The 17,212-nt window shown below is 41.1% G+C and overlaps 1 protein-coding gene and 1 pseudogene across 1 annotated transcript in view; both read right to left on the minus strand.

Moving 5' to 3' along the window:
• The window catches only part of CFAP54 (cilia and flagella associated protein 54), a 355,855-nt gene that overhangs the window by 116,888 nt on the left and 221,755 nt on the right, over positions 1-17,212 (minus strand). Inside the window, exon 52 of the mRNA XM_075553212.1 lies at positions 3,464-3,569. Within this exon, the coding sequence (XP_075409327.1) occupies positions 3,464-3,569 (106 nt within the window). The remainder of the gene's footprint in view (positions 1-3,463; positions 3,570-17,212) is intronic.
• LOC142450760 (succinate dehydrogenase [ubiquinone] cytochrome b small subunit, mitochondrial pseudogene) lies at positions 16,418-16,878 on the minus strand (annotated as a pseudogene).

Below are 17,212 nucleotides of genomic sequence, written 5' to 3' on the forward strand. Positions count from 1 at the left end.
ACACATTTGATACCATTGAACAGTATCTGATTTTCATCTTTAAAAGTTTATTTTGAGCGCTCTACAAAAATATTAAACATATACAAATCAACCATACTCAAAAATCAATAAAACCTCCTATTACTTCTTGGTATACTGCTTTTCCATTTTTCTTTTTCTCTGTGTACCCATTGATAAAATATAGTTTTTCAATTGCAAGTATAGACTGGCCTTTCCCATATCATCCAAGTTTTTGGAAGTGTCATTTCAAAGACTGAAGATGGGTGTCTCATGATCATTCTGTGGTCGTCCTAGCTGAGTGTTTATGCTGTGCCTGGCCCTGCGCCTCATGCTTCGTTCACGTTTTCTCATGTAATCCTCCAACAAGCCAAAGAGGGGCAATTGGTAGTGCCATGTCACAGATAGGAGTTTTGAGATCTAGAAAGTTTACCTATCTACCTGACTGCTTCCAAACACCAAAGCCCATTGCCATCCAGACAATTCCAACTCATAGGAGCCCCACATAGAGTTTCTGCGACTGTAAATCTTTATCAGAGAAGACATCCTTCTCCTGCGGTTCGGCTGTGGACTTAAACCACCAACCTTGTGGTTACTAGCCCAACATCTAACCCAGAGCATCATGGCAGAAGTGATATTTAAACTTTTGTCTTTGGAAATTAGAGGCCACCGTCTTAACGGATTGTATTACATGACATACATGGCTATGTCCAAATGCTATACGAACATCTTCCTTAGGACACATTTAGGAGCCCTGGTGGTTCAGTGGGCTATGCATTGGGCAGCTAGCCAGAAGATCGGTGGTTCAAACCCACCAGTTGTTGAGCTGGAAAAAGATGAGGGTGTCTTCCCCCATAAAGTCTTAGCTACCTAAAGGGCCAACTTCTATTCTGTCCCATAGGGTTGCAGTGAGTTGGAATCAACTCAATGGAGGTGAGTTTGGCTTTGAATTTGCATTTGGAATGAAGCATTAAGGATCCCTGGGGATGTCAGGTTGAAGCATTGGACTGTAAACCTCAAGGATGTCGCTTCCAGCCCACCCTTTGGGAGAGAAATGAAGCTGTCTACTCAGATTTACAACCTTGGAAACTCTATAGAACTATAGGGTCACTATACCTCAATGCAGTGGTTTTTTTCATTTTGTTTTTTACACCTAAAGAAGTCCAGAACTACTGCAAATTTAGTTTAAGGTGGGATTTTTCCCGGTAGAATCAGTCTTAGAGGCTTTGATTGACAAAAAAAACCTGTAAAATCATCTTGGTTTTGAATTCCTGTTTGTTCTCGGCATTTCCTGCTAAAGCACCCCAGACAGGCATATCATCTCCTCACCAATCGGCCATGGCTTCCATCAAAGAGAAGGAGCACTGGTCACGTCTCAGCTAAGTGCTGACCTGCTAACCCCAGAGCTGGTGGTCCAAACGCGCCTGCTCCTCCGAGGGAGAACGGTGAGCCTCTCTGTTCCCATACAGATTCACAGCCTCCCATCCACGACACTTTCATACAGCTCCTCTTGTTATGGTGACCCCCCAACCATAAAATTATTTTCGTTGCTACTTCATCACTGTCATTTTGCTACTGTTGGGAATCAGGAGACTCCTGTGAAAGGGTTGTTCGACCCAAAAGGGTCGTGACCTACAAGTTGAGAACCACTGCTTTATAGGATCACTACGAGTTGGAATAAGAAGCCCTGTGATGTTGCGGGTTATGCACAGGGTGGCTAACCCCAAGGTAAGCAGTTCAAATCCACCAGGTGCTCCTGTAAGGATTTATAGTCCCAGAAACCCAAAGGCGTGGTTCTGCTCAGACTCCTAGGGTTGCTATGAGTCGGCACCGGTGAGATGGCGTGAGCGCTGAAGGAGGCTCGAGTGAGGGGGGGTGTTGTCTAGTTGCCCTTGAGTGGATTCCCACGGGAGGAGGGGAGTGGAAGGCTCCTGGGAACAGAGTGAGTGCTGAATGAGGCTCAGAGAAAGGACAGCGAGTCCTTGTCAGGGGGCCGACTGAGTACTGGGGGCGTCTGGCATTTCTGAGTAGCAGTACTACCGAAAACTCCCTCAGTGTGCCTCTCAAAGCCTCTGTTTCTTGTTACGATTGAAATGCTCACGCCCTAAGTCTACGTTATGGTTTCCGACCTCAACAAGATTGACATTCTGAGCCAGACAGTTTTCTTGAGGGGCAGTGGGTACATTGTAACGTTATTTAGCACATCCGCTAGATGGCAGTCATACTTCTAGTTGCGACAACCACCCACTAAAAACACCAAACTCCCAAGGAGACTCGCTGCTATTCAGTGGGTACCTACTCAGACTGACCCTATAGGACAGGGTAGAAGTCCCCTGTGGGTTCCAGGGCTGTAAATGTTTGGGTACTAGAAACTTCATCTCTCTCTCCTGCTGGGTTCAAATGGCTTGACCTTGCAGTCAGCAGCCCAATGTACACAACATGCTGTTAAGTCAACTTAGACTTAACCCACTACATGCTGTTAAGTCAGCTTAGACTCCAGGCAACTCCATGTGTGTCAGAATAGTAGTGTGCTCCATAGGGCCTTCAATAGCTGATTGGTGCGGAAAGAGATTGCCAGGCCTTTCCTCCATGTGCTCTGCAAGTGGACCTGAACTTCTGACCTTTTGACCCGCAGCTGAGTACATCAGCTCTTTGCACCATGCAGGGACACCAACATATCTTTAGCCATTGCCAAGCATCTCCTGGGAAGCAAAATCAGCCCCTGTTGTGAACCATTGTTCGATGTTCATTTTCAGAATTAGATTGCTTTCCAGTATTTTAATTGCTTTTAATATAGTAAAGAAATGAATCTCTGTGAACAATTAGCTTTGTTAATTTATAATTATGCTAGATATTAGCAATTTTATTAGTAAAGCTTAACATAATGAGCATGGATTTTATGTGATGAATTTTCATATTTTAATTCCATACAACCCTGGATTGTTAAATTACTTTGCCTTATCCCAGTCCAATAAAATGCCAATGAGTTTATGACATCAGTTGTCAAATGCATTTGAGAGCTTAAGTGTGGGAGAATCTAACCATGAAGGAGTCAAAGGAGGAAGTAACAGAGGTCACATTGTCAGTGCTAAATAATCATTTGAAAGCGAAATGAAGAGCTAGTTTTGTGAAACACTTTTATTTGGTCGTGAGATTGGAATGAGGGTCCGAGAATGGTGCGCCTGCATGGAACATGGGTGATGATTAAAATCCATCGGCTCACAGACGAGATTATATGATTGTTTTAAAAATGAAAGCACCGCCCAATTTATAGCAGTTAATAAATGATGGAAAAGTGGGACTGAAATACAGATCTTTGACACTAAGCCTGTTGTTTTTCTCTTTTGTTTTGTTTTTTTCCCTACATCACCCCTTTGTTTCGTCCAAATAATTAGACAATTTCCCAGCATGCTGATAGTTTTTATATAATAAGTATTGTAAAGATAGGCATTGAATTCATACATACCAAAGACAGTGAAGGAGAGGAATCCTTTGCATCAACTGGCACGACTTTGTTTTCAAAAACTTTTGAATCCTGGAGGAGTTTGAGTGTAGAAAGCACTATTGCAGCGCTACAATAGAGAATATATTTTTAAGTTATTTTTTATCACTGTCATTCATTCTACTCTGATGCATAATAACCCTACAGTATACAAGAGAACTGCCCATTTGAGCTTCTGAGACTCTTTAGAGGAGTAGAAAGCCTCATCTTTCTCTCAAGGAGTAGCTGGTAGTTTTGAACTGTTGACCGTGAGGTTAGCAGCTATAAACATAGGGCTCCTTTTAATGTTCTTAGTTCTACACATATGACATTTGTATGTTATTCCCTTCCTCCCAAACAAGTGCTCTAGAGATAATTTATCTAGGTAATTTCCTACTGAAGACCAAGATATAGTACAGAGGGCAGGCCATAATAGAAACTCAACATTGTTAAGTGAAAATAAGTAAATAAAAAGAATAAGTGAATTAACTTTTCTAAGATCATAAGTAAAACTTAAAGTTATTATTGACAAATTCCATTAATAAAAATGAACCCGTAAGTATTTTATATGCACGGGGTCCCCAGATTTTTGGTTTTTACTTTTTGTTCTGGTTTGGGCTCAGCTGGGTAAGCTTACAAAGCAAATTATTTCATGACACTAATTGCGATCCCACAGTGTGACAGCACCCCTCCCACTTCATCCCTCGATACACGGTTCTTTCCTACCCCGTCCTGCCTCTGACCTTTGACCCTAATCAAATTCTGTCCTTTTGGTCTCTTATGATTGATTTCTCCAAGATGTTATTGTTTTCCTTATAACACCAATAAACAAACTTGCTGCCATAGAGTTGATTCCGATTCATAGTGACCCCATAGGAATGGGAAGAACTGGGGTTGGAGAAGGGTTGCTACCCTTCGACCTTCTCTCTTCAATCAGTGCAGCTTGGATTATTTGCTCAGTGTAGATTAAGCATAGTAAAAAGATAAAACCTGATGCACATCGATCCGGATTTTAAACCATTCCATATCTCTTGTTCTGTGAGAACTGCTGCCTCTTGATCGATGCACAGGTTCCACAGGAGCACAATGAAGTTTTATGGAATTTCATTCTTCTCAATGGTATCCACAGTGGGTTATGATCCACACCATTGAATGCCTTTGCATAATCAATAAAACACAACTGAACATTTCCAGGTATACCCTCTTTGAGCCAAGAGCCATATGCAATTAGCAATGATACCCCATGACCCATGTCCTCTTCTGAATCTAGCTTGAATTTCTGTTGGCTCCGTCACTGTACAGCTTCGACCATTGTGAATGATCTTCCGCAAAATGTCCTTGCAAGTGACATTAGTGATCTTGTTTGATAATTTACATATTTGATGAGGTCACCTGTCCTTGGAATGGGGACAAATATAGATCTCTTCCTGTCTTTTGGCCAGGTAGATGTTTTCCAGATTTCTCTTACAGACCAATGATTGCTTTCAGTGCTTCATCTGTTTGTTGAAGCATTTCAGCTGGTATTCCCTCAATGTCTGGAGCCTTGCTTTTCAACAGTGCCCCCAGTGCAGTGTGAACTTCTCCCATAAGTACCACCAGTTCTCAATTAAACGGTAAATCTTGAAATGATTGAAAGGTTTCTAGTTCTTTTTTATGTAGTAACTGTGCATTCCTTCAACCTTCTTTTGATTATTCCTGAATTGTTCAAAATTTTGCTCCTAGAATACTTTAATACTGCCGCTCAAGGTTTGAATTTTTGTTCAGTGTTTTAGCGGAGTGTCTTCTTCCATTTGGGTTTTCTAACCCCAGGTCTTTGTATATTTCCTTAGAATAATTTATTTTGTTTCCTTGGGCTGTCCTTTGAAATGCTCTGTTCAGCTTGTCTACTCATCATTTCTGCCATTTGTCTTAGCTACCCTGTTTGTAGCTCTATTATCAGGAGCAAGTTTCAGAGTCTCTTCTGACATCCACTTTGATATTTTCTTTTGTTCCAGTGTTTTTAATGATCTTTCGCTTTCTCCAAGTTGTGTGTTCTTGGTGTCATCTTGCAGCTTGTCGGGTCTTCTGTCATTAATGTTCAATGCATCAAATCTGTTCTTCAGATGATCTCAAAATTCATGTGATATCAAATCAAGGTAGAATTTTGATTCCTGTGGGCTTGTTTTAACTTTCATCTTCAACTTGAATTTACATATGAGCAATTGATGGTCTGTTCCACAGGCATCCTAAGGCCTCATTTTGGCATTGATATTGAACTTCTCCAGCATCACATCCTACATGCGTAGACAATTTGATTTCTGTGTACTCCAACTGGAGAAATCCATGTGTATAGTCATCGTTTATGTTGTTGAAAAGAGGTAATTGCTATGAAGAAGTCATTGGTCTTGCAAAATTCTATCATGTGATCTCTGGTTTCGTTTCTATTACCAGGGCAATATTTTCCAATGAGTCTTCCTTCTTTGTTTCCAATGTTTGCCGTCCAATCACCAATAGTTATGAATGAGTCTTAATTACATGTTTAACTGAAGTCAGAGTAAAGACTTTGGGATAATTCTTCCATTCCTGCCTCATTAATTCCAGTAACTGATGTTTGAATTTTAATGTAGTTGTATTGACTGAATTTCCTTGTATGCGGATAGATAGTATCAGGATAGATATTGAAGTGTCCTTTTAGACAATGAATTCAACACCACTCCTCTTGAATGGGTCATTCCCAGCATAGCAAACCACATGACTGCCTGCTCTCAGTCCATTTCAGCTTAGGATAGGCATCGTTATACAATCTATTTCATTTCTATGGTTTCCAATTTTCCTAAATTCGAGTTCAAATTATTAATAAATGTGTATAGCTGTTTCCTCTCATTTTGTGCCATGCCCCATCAGCAAATGAAGGCTTTTCTCTCAAAGGCTTTATCTGTGTCATTAATTCTACTCTGAGAAGATGGCTCTTCCTCAGTCACATTCTGAGTGCCTTCCACCGTGGGGCTCACCTGCTGGCTCTCCCTGACAGTTTTCAGCTGTGATTCATGCGGTTCTCCATATCTGACAATGTTTGACTGCTCGTCCTAAAGTTTTCAGTGGCCAATTCCTCAGAAATCAACAGCCTACTCTCTCTGCTGAACTTCTTAGTCTGAAAGCTGTTAAAACTTGTTCACCTCCTGTTAAAACTTGTGACCCTCCTGCTGTTTGCCATGCCAATAACATAGCTCCCAGCAACCGACAAGCCAGCCATTAAACTACAACAAAGTGACAGAAAAGTGGTAGAGGACCTCATTTACTAGCCGTTATTCTACTGATGATAGGCGAAGCCAGAGGATTCAGGAGCATTTGAGCTTCTGGTCTCAGTAAACCCTCAAGCTTTCTTTTACCGTTTAAGTTCCCTACTTTATTCCTAAAAATCATACTATTTCCTCTCAATTGGTTCGACTTGGGACTGTCGCTTGCAACCCAAACACAAAAAAGCCAACAGCCAATACAGAGAATTTCAATACTTTATTGCCATAGTGAGATACTCATTTTCTTCTCATTTATTTCTGTGTTTATTCTTCCTAGCTCCTTTGTTTTGTGCCTTTTTCTAAGAGCTTATTTTGCTTTTCCACACTCATTTGAAAAACATATCCTTTTTTTGACATCATTTTATTGGGGCCTTACACTAATCTTATCACAATCCATCCATTCATCCATTGTGTCAAGAACATTTGTTGCCATCATCATTCTCAAAACATTTGCTTTCTACATGAGCCCTTGGAATCAGCTCATTTTCCCCTCCCTCCCCACGCCCCTCCCTCATGAACCCGTGATAATTTATAAATTATTATTATTTTGTCATGTCTTACACTGTCCGACATCTCCCTTCACTCCATGAACCCGTGATAATTTATAAATTATTATTATTTTGTCATGTCTTACACTGTCTGACGTCTCCCTTTACTCGCTTTTCTTTTGTCTGCCCCCAAAGCATTTAAGAACTAGAGGAAAGTTGTATGAAATCATCGTTGCTATGCTGCACCCTGACTGGCTCATCTCCTCCCTGTGATTCTTCTGTAAGGGGATGTCCAGTTGCCTACAGATGGGCTTTGGGTCCTTAATCTGCACTCCCCCTCATTCACAATGATTTGATTTTTTGTTCTTTGATACCTGATAACTGATCCCTTTGACACCTCGTGATCACACAAGCTGGTGTGCTTCTTCCATGTGGGCTTTGTTGCTTCTCAGCTAGATGGCTGCTTGTTTACCTTCAAGCCTTTAAGACCCCAGACACCATCAGCTTTCTTCACCAATTTGCTTATGAACCCACTTTGTCTTTAGCGATTGTGTCAGGAAGGTGAGTATCATGGAATGCCAGGAAAAACATACTCTCTACTTAACTTCTAACAAGAGTTATTTTAACAATTTCTCTATTCAGTCCATTTTAAAACAACATAACTTCTGTAATTACCCAAACATAAAATAAAATATATATTTTGATTACCCAAATGTAAGGTGAAAAATAGAGTGCTCTTTCATTTGCATATGTCCTTCACATCTACTTGGTTAAGGTTATCTGAAATATTATTCCTAAGCCAGCATTTATTATTATCTTTAATTCTATCAGTTTTGTCAGTAATCTTTGTTTCCCATTTTCGTGTAGTTATATATATTTATGATTTAGATGGAGCATAAACTGGTTCCAGTGCTCACCCACCACAAGCCATTTTTATAGAATATATACACATTCCTGTATTCTCAATGATGACATTAATTTCTTTTGTATGCTAGAGTACTCAACACAATGTCAGGACATATGTGCAGGTCTGCATACCACTAAGTTAAGGGCTTAGCAGTGGCAGAAGATCAAGCTTGTCCCTTCTTACTTCCTGGCTAGTACTGCTGCTACATAGTACATTCCATACCTTCTGTTCAGAGGGTAAGTGGAAAAGGATTATCCCTGGAGGCTCATAGTCCATCTTTATCTATACTATGTATCTTTTCAAAAACATTTCCCTAACTTTTGAAAAAGATTATTATCCTTAGCTTCCAAAACTTTAACAATTTTTTATTTTTCTACGTCTTCATGGGTCCTCATGTCTTTCCATGGGAAGTTAAGGAGAGAAAGTATGATAAAATATTGTCCTGAAAGAAAGTCAAAGGAAATAGAGGAAAGAGCTGGGAGGCAAAGGACATCTATAGAGGTCTAGAAAAAGACACGTACATATGCAAATATATTTATATATGAGGATGGGGAAATAGATCGATGTGCATATATTTATAGGTTTAGTATTAAGGTAGCAGAACGACATTGGGCATCCACTCAAGAACTCCCTCAATGCAAGAATACATTCTTCTATTAAATTGGCATTCTATGATGCTCACCTTCCTGACACAACCACTGAAAACAAAGCAAGTGAATAAGCAAATGTGGTGAAGAAAGCTGATGGTGCCCAACTATCAAAAGATATAGCGTCTGGGGTCTTAAAGGCTTGAAGGTAAACAACGGCCATCTAGCTGAGATGCAACAAAGCCCACATGGAAGAAGCACACCCGCTTGTGTGATCACAAGGTGCCAAAGGGATCAGTTATCAGGCATCAGAGAACAAAATATCATATCATTGTGTGCTCACCTCCATGATATGATCGCTGAAGACAAATGGGTGCATAAGCAAATGTGGCGAAGAAAGCTGATGGTACCTGGCTATCAAAAGATGTAGCGTCTGGATCTTAAAGGCTTGAAGGTAAACAAGTAGCCATCTATCTCAGAAGCAACAAAGCCCACATGGAAGAAACACACCAGCCTGTGTGATCACGAGGTATCAAAGGGATCAGGTATCAGGCATCATCAGAACAAAAAATCCTATCAGTGAATGAGGGGGGTAGTACAGAATGGCGACCCAAAGCTCATTTGTAGGCCACTGAACATCCCCTTACAGTAGGGTTTCGGGGAGGAGACGAGCCAGTCAAGGTGTGATGTAGCAAGGATGAAAAATACAACTTTTCTCTAGTTCCTAAATGCTTCCTCCAACCATTCCCCACCCACCCCCCACCCCCACTATCATGATCCCAATTCTACCTTGCAAGTCTGGCCAGACCAGAGGATGTACACTGGTACAGATAGGAACTGGAAACACAGGGAATCCAGGGCGGATGATCCCTTCAGGACCAGTGGTGTGAGTGGCAATACTGAAAGGGTAGAGGGAGAGTGGGTTGGAAAGGGAGAACCGATTACAAGAATCTACATGTGACCTCCTCACTGGGGGACAGACAACAGAAAAGTGGGTGAAGGGAGACATTGGACTGGGCAAGATATGACAAAATAATAATTTATAAATTATCAAGGGTTTATGAGGGAGGGGGCAGCAGAGAGGGAGGGGAAAAATGAGGAGCTGATGCCAGGGGCTTAAGTGGAGAGCAAATGTTTTGAGAACGATGAGGGCAATGAATGTACAAATGTGCTTTACACAATTGGTGTACATATGGGTTGTGAGAAGAGTTATATGAGCCCCTAATAAAACGATTTTTAAATAAATAAATAAGAAAATATTGTCCCAATGATATCAAGTTTATCTCATTCATTATTTTCATTTTTATTTATTAGTGAAGAGATGAATATTTTTCCATATTTACTACTTTTAATTTCCTCTTTGGGGTGAAATGCTGATGGTATTTGACCATTTACTAATCTACCTACTCCTTTCTTATTGGCATAGTTTATTTCCAAAGACCAGGTCATTATATGATAAACAGCATTGATTGCATGACAACATCAGATCAGAAAATAGAGGATGATGATATCATTAAATAACAGGCAAATCATTCATTATATAACTGCCCAATTTCACTTTTACATAACTGCTAATCCACTGAGAATCATAGATAAATTGGTACATCATCTTAATAACAGCTAGCATTACTCTCTCCTGTTACCTTGGCATTCATTACTACCAGGCAGCATACCTTGTTAATATGCAAAAGAGTAGGAGAAGAGTTTGTTACTATTGGCATAAATCCAAAATGTTGGATAACAAGATAGTCTGTGAGTAGTAGGTATAGTGTGAAGGTTAGGAATTATGTCAACTGGACACTCCTGAGTAAGGGTAGGGGCAGGGTACAAACTGTCAGTGGGGTTGTAGCCTGATGGCACCTCCTTGCATAATAAAGACTGAGCAGGGTCAAATCCTCTTTGACCTTTTGCCTTCTGCCAGAGCTGGATCTTGCATCTGGTTCCTTTACCTCCTGTTACACGGCCTGGCCTTCCCAGGGACCCTCAGCAGAACACCAACAGTACATTCATCTCTCTATTCACTAGCCTGTGTCCCCTGTTCTCTGCTTCATCATTCTGCTTCCTGTTAATCAGTTTCCACGAGTCAAGAGCAGGTTGACTTGAACTGAACTGGACTTGCCTACAATGTCTACAATTGTTTAAGCCATTTCTTTCTATGAATCTCTTTCCACAAGCATCACTGATTGTGCGTCTCTGGAGAATCAGGCCTAACAAAATTTGGCACCCTGGGAGCAGGGAGCTAGAGAAACAAATCATGACCTTGGAGCATGAAGGCCTCTCTGACCTCTGACCTCTAAAAATTGGGTGGACTTGGATTTTCCACCTCCTTTGAAAGGCCAGTGGCGGTCAGATATAGCCTCATGGTTCATTCTGTTCTTATCTGGAAAGAGCTTGGAAAGTGAAACTTTTGATTTTTAGAATCTGTCTTTGGTTATTCCAGGAGCCCTGGCGGTACAGTGGTTACACGTTGAGCTGCCAGCTGATAGGTTGGCAGTTCAAAAACACAGACCGGGCTTTCTACTCCCACAGACAGACCGGGCTTTCTACTCCCACAGACAGTCTCAGAAACCCACCAGAGCAGTTCTACCTTGTTGCTGTGAGTCAGCATCAGTAAGATGGCAGTGAGTTTGTGGGGTTTTTTTGTTTGTACTTTTTTCTTTCAATTATTATTAGTTTTATTGGCATACAATTCATAGATCATAAGATTTAGTAGTTTAATCACATGAAAGAAGAGTTCTGCCATCATCACCAGAATCCATTTCAGACCGTTTTCTTCTTTTGTACCCTCTGCTGGTAGCTGCCCATTTCTGAGTTTGTGTTTTTAAAGTTTGGTTATTCCTGCTTGAAATGGAAAGAGAGGATGTGATGGGGTTAAGTTGAAGCTCGGGGACGTAAAGTTGCCTTATGGACTTTCCAAAGGAAACTGTTTAGATAAAAAGACCAATTGAAAGCCCGGCCCTGGTTTGATATTGCCTACAGCTATATTGCATAAGCACAGGATAATTTAAACAAGACGCTCAAATTTGTCTGTTTTGAAAAGAATTGTGTTTAGGATCTGGCTGTATTATTATTAATTTTTACTATCTACTGTTATTGAAAGCACCATAGATTGCTAAAAGAACACACTTTTGAAAAAGTAAGGTCAGAGTGCTCCTTAGAAGCAGAGATGGCAAGACTTCGTCTTACATAATTTGGACATGCTGTCAGGGGAGACCAGTCCCTGGAGGAGGACATCATGTTTGGTAAAGTTGAGGGGCAACAACAAGAAAAGAGGCTCTCAAAGAGATGGATGAACACAGTGGCTGCCTCGATGGGCTGAGGCACAGGAACAACTGATTGCACGGGACCGTGTACTGTATGCTTCTACTGTACACAGAGTGCTTACAGTTGGGGCGGACATGATGGCACCTAACAACTAGAGGCATAAACATGATGTTATCATTGCTTTTGTTTAGAAATCATGTATAAAGAGGTGTGTACAGGTGCCACGTTGACACGGGTGTACGTGGCTATTAAATGATATGCCAACTTGCACTTGTGTAACGGTGGAGTCCAACCTGGCAATCAGGGCAGCCTGATGATGCCACCTGGGAATTATAGTCTCTTTATAAAAGAGATACTCGGGACCCTTCCCTTCTCTCTCTGTCTCTTCACCTTTGTACATGCTGACTCTGTGCCTGCCTCCTGGAGAGGACCTATGTGTATTGCCCAACCTTAAGATGTTGACCTGCCATGTTTCAATTGACCGTGGATCCACGAGACTCTTCAATCACGCACCTGTGATCTTCCTGCGTCGCTCTTCGCCTGTCTGCATCTTGGGCTGCCGCTAGGTGAGTCTGAAAAGGGCTAGCATGGGACCTTTGCCGTTTCATTGGTTGGCCTGAGATGCTTCTTAAATCTCCATAGATGATTGTCACTGGTTTGGTTTCTCTAGACACCCAGTCTCATCCATGCAGTGTCTTTTTTTCAGTTAATTTTATCAGTAACTTTATATAAAACCTTTTTGTCATGTATACTATAAATAGAATCTGGTTCTGCTTGTATTATAGTTTAACTTTTTGGTTTTGCTTTTGTAAGGTATACAAAAACTGAAACACTTAACAGATCAAACAAGTTGAGGCTCATTGTAATTTCAAAATACCATTCCCATTATTTAATTGCTACTTAATTGTATATCTTTCTGGGGCTTTTTAACTTTCAAATTCATCTGGAATAATCGAATTTTTATTCATTGGTGTACAAGAAGTAAAACATTAAAATCTTATTTCTTCCCTGTATTAGCTTCTGAAATCTTTCAGTGTTCAATCTTCAATTTCCTTGCCGCTAAAAAGATGATAATAATAATATCTCATAATTTGAGGTTATTATAGAGAATAAATTAGGTATTATCCTTTCATTTGCTCAAAAATATGTATTGGGCATCTACTTCGCCCAGGAAAAATCTGTTGTTAATGTGAACTGCTGTTGAATTTGCTTCAATGCGTAGAGGCCCTATCTCCAGCAGAAGGAAACACTGCCCAGTCCTGTGCCATCCTCACAATTTTTGCTATGTTGGCATCTGTACTGCAGCCACTGTGTCCACCTTTCTCATTGGGTGTCTTCCTCCTTTTCATTGGTGATTGACTTTATCAAGCATAAAGCTTGTTCCAGAGACTGGCCTCTCCTGATAACATATCCAAAGCAGATAAAATGAAATGTCATCTTTGCTTCTAAGCTGCACTCTAGCTGTACTTCCTCTATGACAGATTTGTTGGGTCTTCCAGCAGTCTTTGATACTTCCAATATTCTTCACCATACTCTATTTCAAATCCATCAATTCTTCTTCAGGCTTCTTTATTCACGGTCAAGCTTTCACTGGACATGGGATTAAAAAGACCGTGGCTGGGGTCAGGTGCACTTTGGCGCTAATAGTATTTGCTAGTTAACACCTTAAAGAGGGCTTGGGCAGCAGATGTATCCAATGCACCAGTGAAAATCTAGGAGTTCTGTTTAGAGCAACAAACCAGACAGACAAAACTGTGTCCATGAAAATGCTCCACTAGAGGAAATGGAGAATGCCTAATAAACAGGTGCATCTTGGAAACAAACGGCACCGCACTTCTAGAGCCACCACCACGATTAGTCTATTGAGACAGTGTGGGAGCGTACTACTTGGTTCAGCAGTCTCTCAATACTTAAGCAATTATTAAATTTATTTAAAAGCTTTCAAGGTTTTGAGTCATTAAAATGGTTTAAATATTTACAGACTATTTTCTAGGGTCCTGTTTGCAATGAGCTTCATGGTTTTCATATAAAACTATCCAAACAGCAAGAAATAAACAGCAGCAACAACAAAATTTCATGACATTGATTTAACATATAGTATACAGATCCAAAATGTGGGCTTTCTCACGTGCATCCCCTGCTACCTGCCCACCCCACCCTCCTATGGCTACCCATATGTCTCCAAGACACCTTGTTCACTGAATGACTTCATTGGCATAATGTAACGACTTGTGGACCCTGGAAGAAGAAAAAAGCCCATTCAATCCTGCTAATTCTTAGTTCTCCGTTATGATTTCAAGAGGAATGAAGTACTAGGTTTGGCTCTTTGTAATGCAGAAGCATAATGGAAGAAACCTAGGAAACACTAGTATGCCCTTATCCACCTGGTACCACTTAATTGTCCGGTGAAGAATTTCTATTTTCCCCATTATCATGGGCAGAGAAAGTGGAGGATTATACACTATCAACCATCTAACCTCCCAAAGGAAGGGAGATTTATCCTGACACGAAATTAAAGGCTCAACTGTTTTCTCGTTATTGGACAATAAATTAAGTGTAAAGGAATAGAGAAAGAATGCTTAAATTTTTTTAAATTCTGAAAAGAGAGCGCCAGCCTGAGAACAAGTAGAAATACAGGTTGAACGACTTTGATCTCATTTACTTCCTATTAACATTCAGGGCAAAAGCAGTCGGTGTGTTCTCCTAAAATCCACGCAGCTCACTCCACCTGTCACCCTAGGGAATGGGCCTTTCAATTTCCTGACGTGTCATTGTATTAGAAGCATCATGAAGTGTCAAGCTAACCATCATTTGGGAAAGGGACTGTCCAACACTCTCAGCAGTGCCCAAACAGAAGCTCGTGGGGGTAAAGTTCACGTAAGAAAAGGCTCATTCATCTTGACAGTGGCTTCCCCCAATGACAACTGCAAAAAGGCAGTAACATCAAAGTTTTTGTAGTTCTTGTCCCCAGGGCCAGGTTCCTGTATTTTTTATAGGAGGGATTCAGATTGATTTCTATGTCATTAGCATATGCCTATCAGGTCTTCAAATTAAAGTTCTATTGTGACAGTTCTTGCTGTGGTCATGTTGTAATTTTTAATTTTTCATTTCCCACTTCCTTCCTTTTAAAAAAGAATCATTCATAACTTCCATCCCAAACAGGCGTATAGAACTGGGAAAAGACTGTAGGTAAATAGCAAGAAATATTTTCCTGGGCAGCTGCTGATCTTTGGGACAAAGTGTGAAAGAAAGAATTCTAGGGAACTATGAAGTAAAAATTTCTTCTTCCCTCAAATTTTAGTGGGAAAAATAGTTTACCATTACACTCAGTCTATCTTATCATCAATCAGTGACCAGGTAGTTGAGTGCCAGCCAGGTGGCTTCAGATCACAGCTGCCCCTTGATGAAAAGAGCAGGACCCTACCCCGTCCTGCCCAACCCTCCAAACCGTGACATGTCAGCCCACTGCAGCCACTGGCTCAGCCCATCATGAGATCCTTCCTCTCATTGCTGACCTTCTGCCTTCCCAAGCACGATGTCTTCTCCCGGGACTGCTTCTCTTGATGTCCAAATTTCATTTTTTTTTTTACATACAAGACTAGCATATACTTTAATTAGCGAGCATTTAAGTTTTCGGTTCTCATAGAATACATGTTCCCATAAGACATGCCAAAAGTAAGAAAACAGCAGCTTGTTGCCTCACAATTTTATATTTGTTGAGCGATCAGCAAAGAATATTTACAGGTTAACATTCAGTTGGGACTCAATAAGAAGTTAATAAATCTACAAGGCAACCTCTTCTCTCAATGGAACTTCTCTATATTCAAATTTTCCCCAAGTTCTTACTCCTGGGATTGAGAAATTAATCATGTGAGATTACCAAAATTCTCTAACTTTAAACTCACCCTAGGGCATCAATAAGAGGTTTCAACAGAACAGAGAGCAGAATTTTCAACAATTAAGCACAGTTTAATTTTCTGGTAAATCTTTAAGGGTAAAAAATAAATAAAATTAAATTAAAAATTTTTAAAAATCTTTAAGAGTTAGCAGTCTTGCCCATTTTCCGTCATTGCCTGACCAAACACAGAAGACCTTTAATCATAACGTGCTGATAGTAACACACCGAATCCTCACTTAGAGACTATCCAATTAAAAGGCAAGGGCTCATATATTCCTTTTGTTACACTGTGGGTTTGGGGAGTAGTTAAGAGTTAGTTCCTGTATCATCTCACCAGAAATTGGAACTCCGTCTACTTCATGAATACAATTCTTCTCACACTTTTTCCTAGTCATATGGTTCTCTGCAGGTTTAATCTTTGGACATATCTGTTATTTCCTCCTTATAGACAGGCGAATGGCATAACACAGCAGAGGCAAAGAGGTGTACAATCAAATTTTAGGGTACGAAGTAAAAAAAGTCAGAGTTTCCATAGCATGGCCACAGCTTTGCAGATGCCGACGTCGTGGTAGGTGAAGTACCAAAGGCCAGCAAAGGTCACGGCTGAGAGTGCCAACAGGCCTGCCTTGGCAGCTTTCTGGGTAGCTTCCCCGTGGACCTAGTAACAACCTGTCCAGTGCTCCAGTGACCATGAAGCATGAGGGCTGCTGCCAGGGAGTCGTCCATCGCCGAGCAGGGATTCAAATAAGCAGCTGGGAGCAGGCCCAGGAGCGAAACACTGACCACCCTCTCACCAGTCCAGTGGATAGATGCAGCCTTGGAGCCAGCGTGATGACTGGGGTAGATGTGCTGCACTCCCAGAGTAGGGCGGTCCTGGAGAAATGCTGAGGCAAGCGCAGGTCTGACCACCGGGGCTCGGTGGAACAGAGCTCGGGCTCCCGGGGCACCACGGAAGACGCTCAGCCTCAAAACCACTGCCATCGCGTTTCCTAGGGCTCAAGGTCACCCAGCACCCCGGGAGCAGTTCTATGTCCAAATTTCATGATGAGCACCACCATTCTTCCCGATAAGGCACATTCTGGCTGTACTTTTTCTGAGACAGTTGTGTTGTGGTTGCTGTTGTTTCCCAGGCAGGGCTTGGAATATTCAACACCATAATTCAAAGGCATCAATTCTTTGGTCTTCGTTATTCATTGTCCAGCTTTCATAGGCATGCTGAAAATATCATGGTTTGCGTCAGACACACCTTGGTCCTCAAAGTGGCGTCCTTCAAAGGCTTGAAAAGAGTCTTTGGCAGCCCTTTGTCCAGTGCTAT

The sequence above is a fragment of the Tenrec ecaudatus genome, chromosome 6, assembly GCF_050624435.1.
Source record: "Tenrec ecaudatus isolate mTenEca1 chromosome 6, mTenEca1.hap1, whole genome shotgun sequence".
In the NCBI taxonomy this organism is placed as follows: domain Eukaryota; kingdom Metazoa; phylum Chordata; class Mammalia; order Afrosoricida; family Tenrecidae; genus Tenrec; species Tenrec ecaudatus.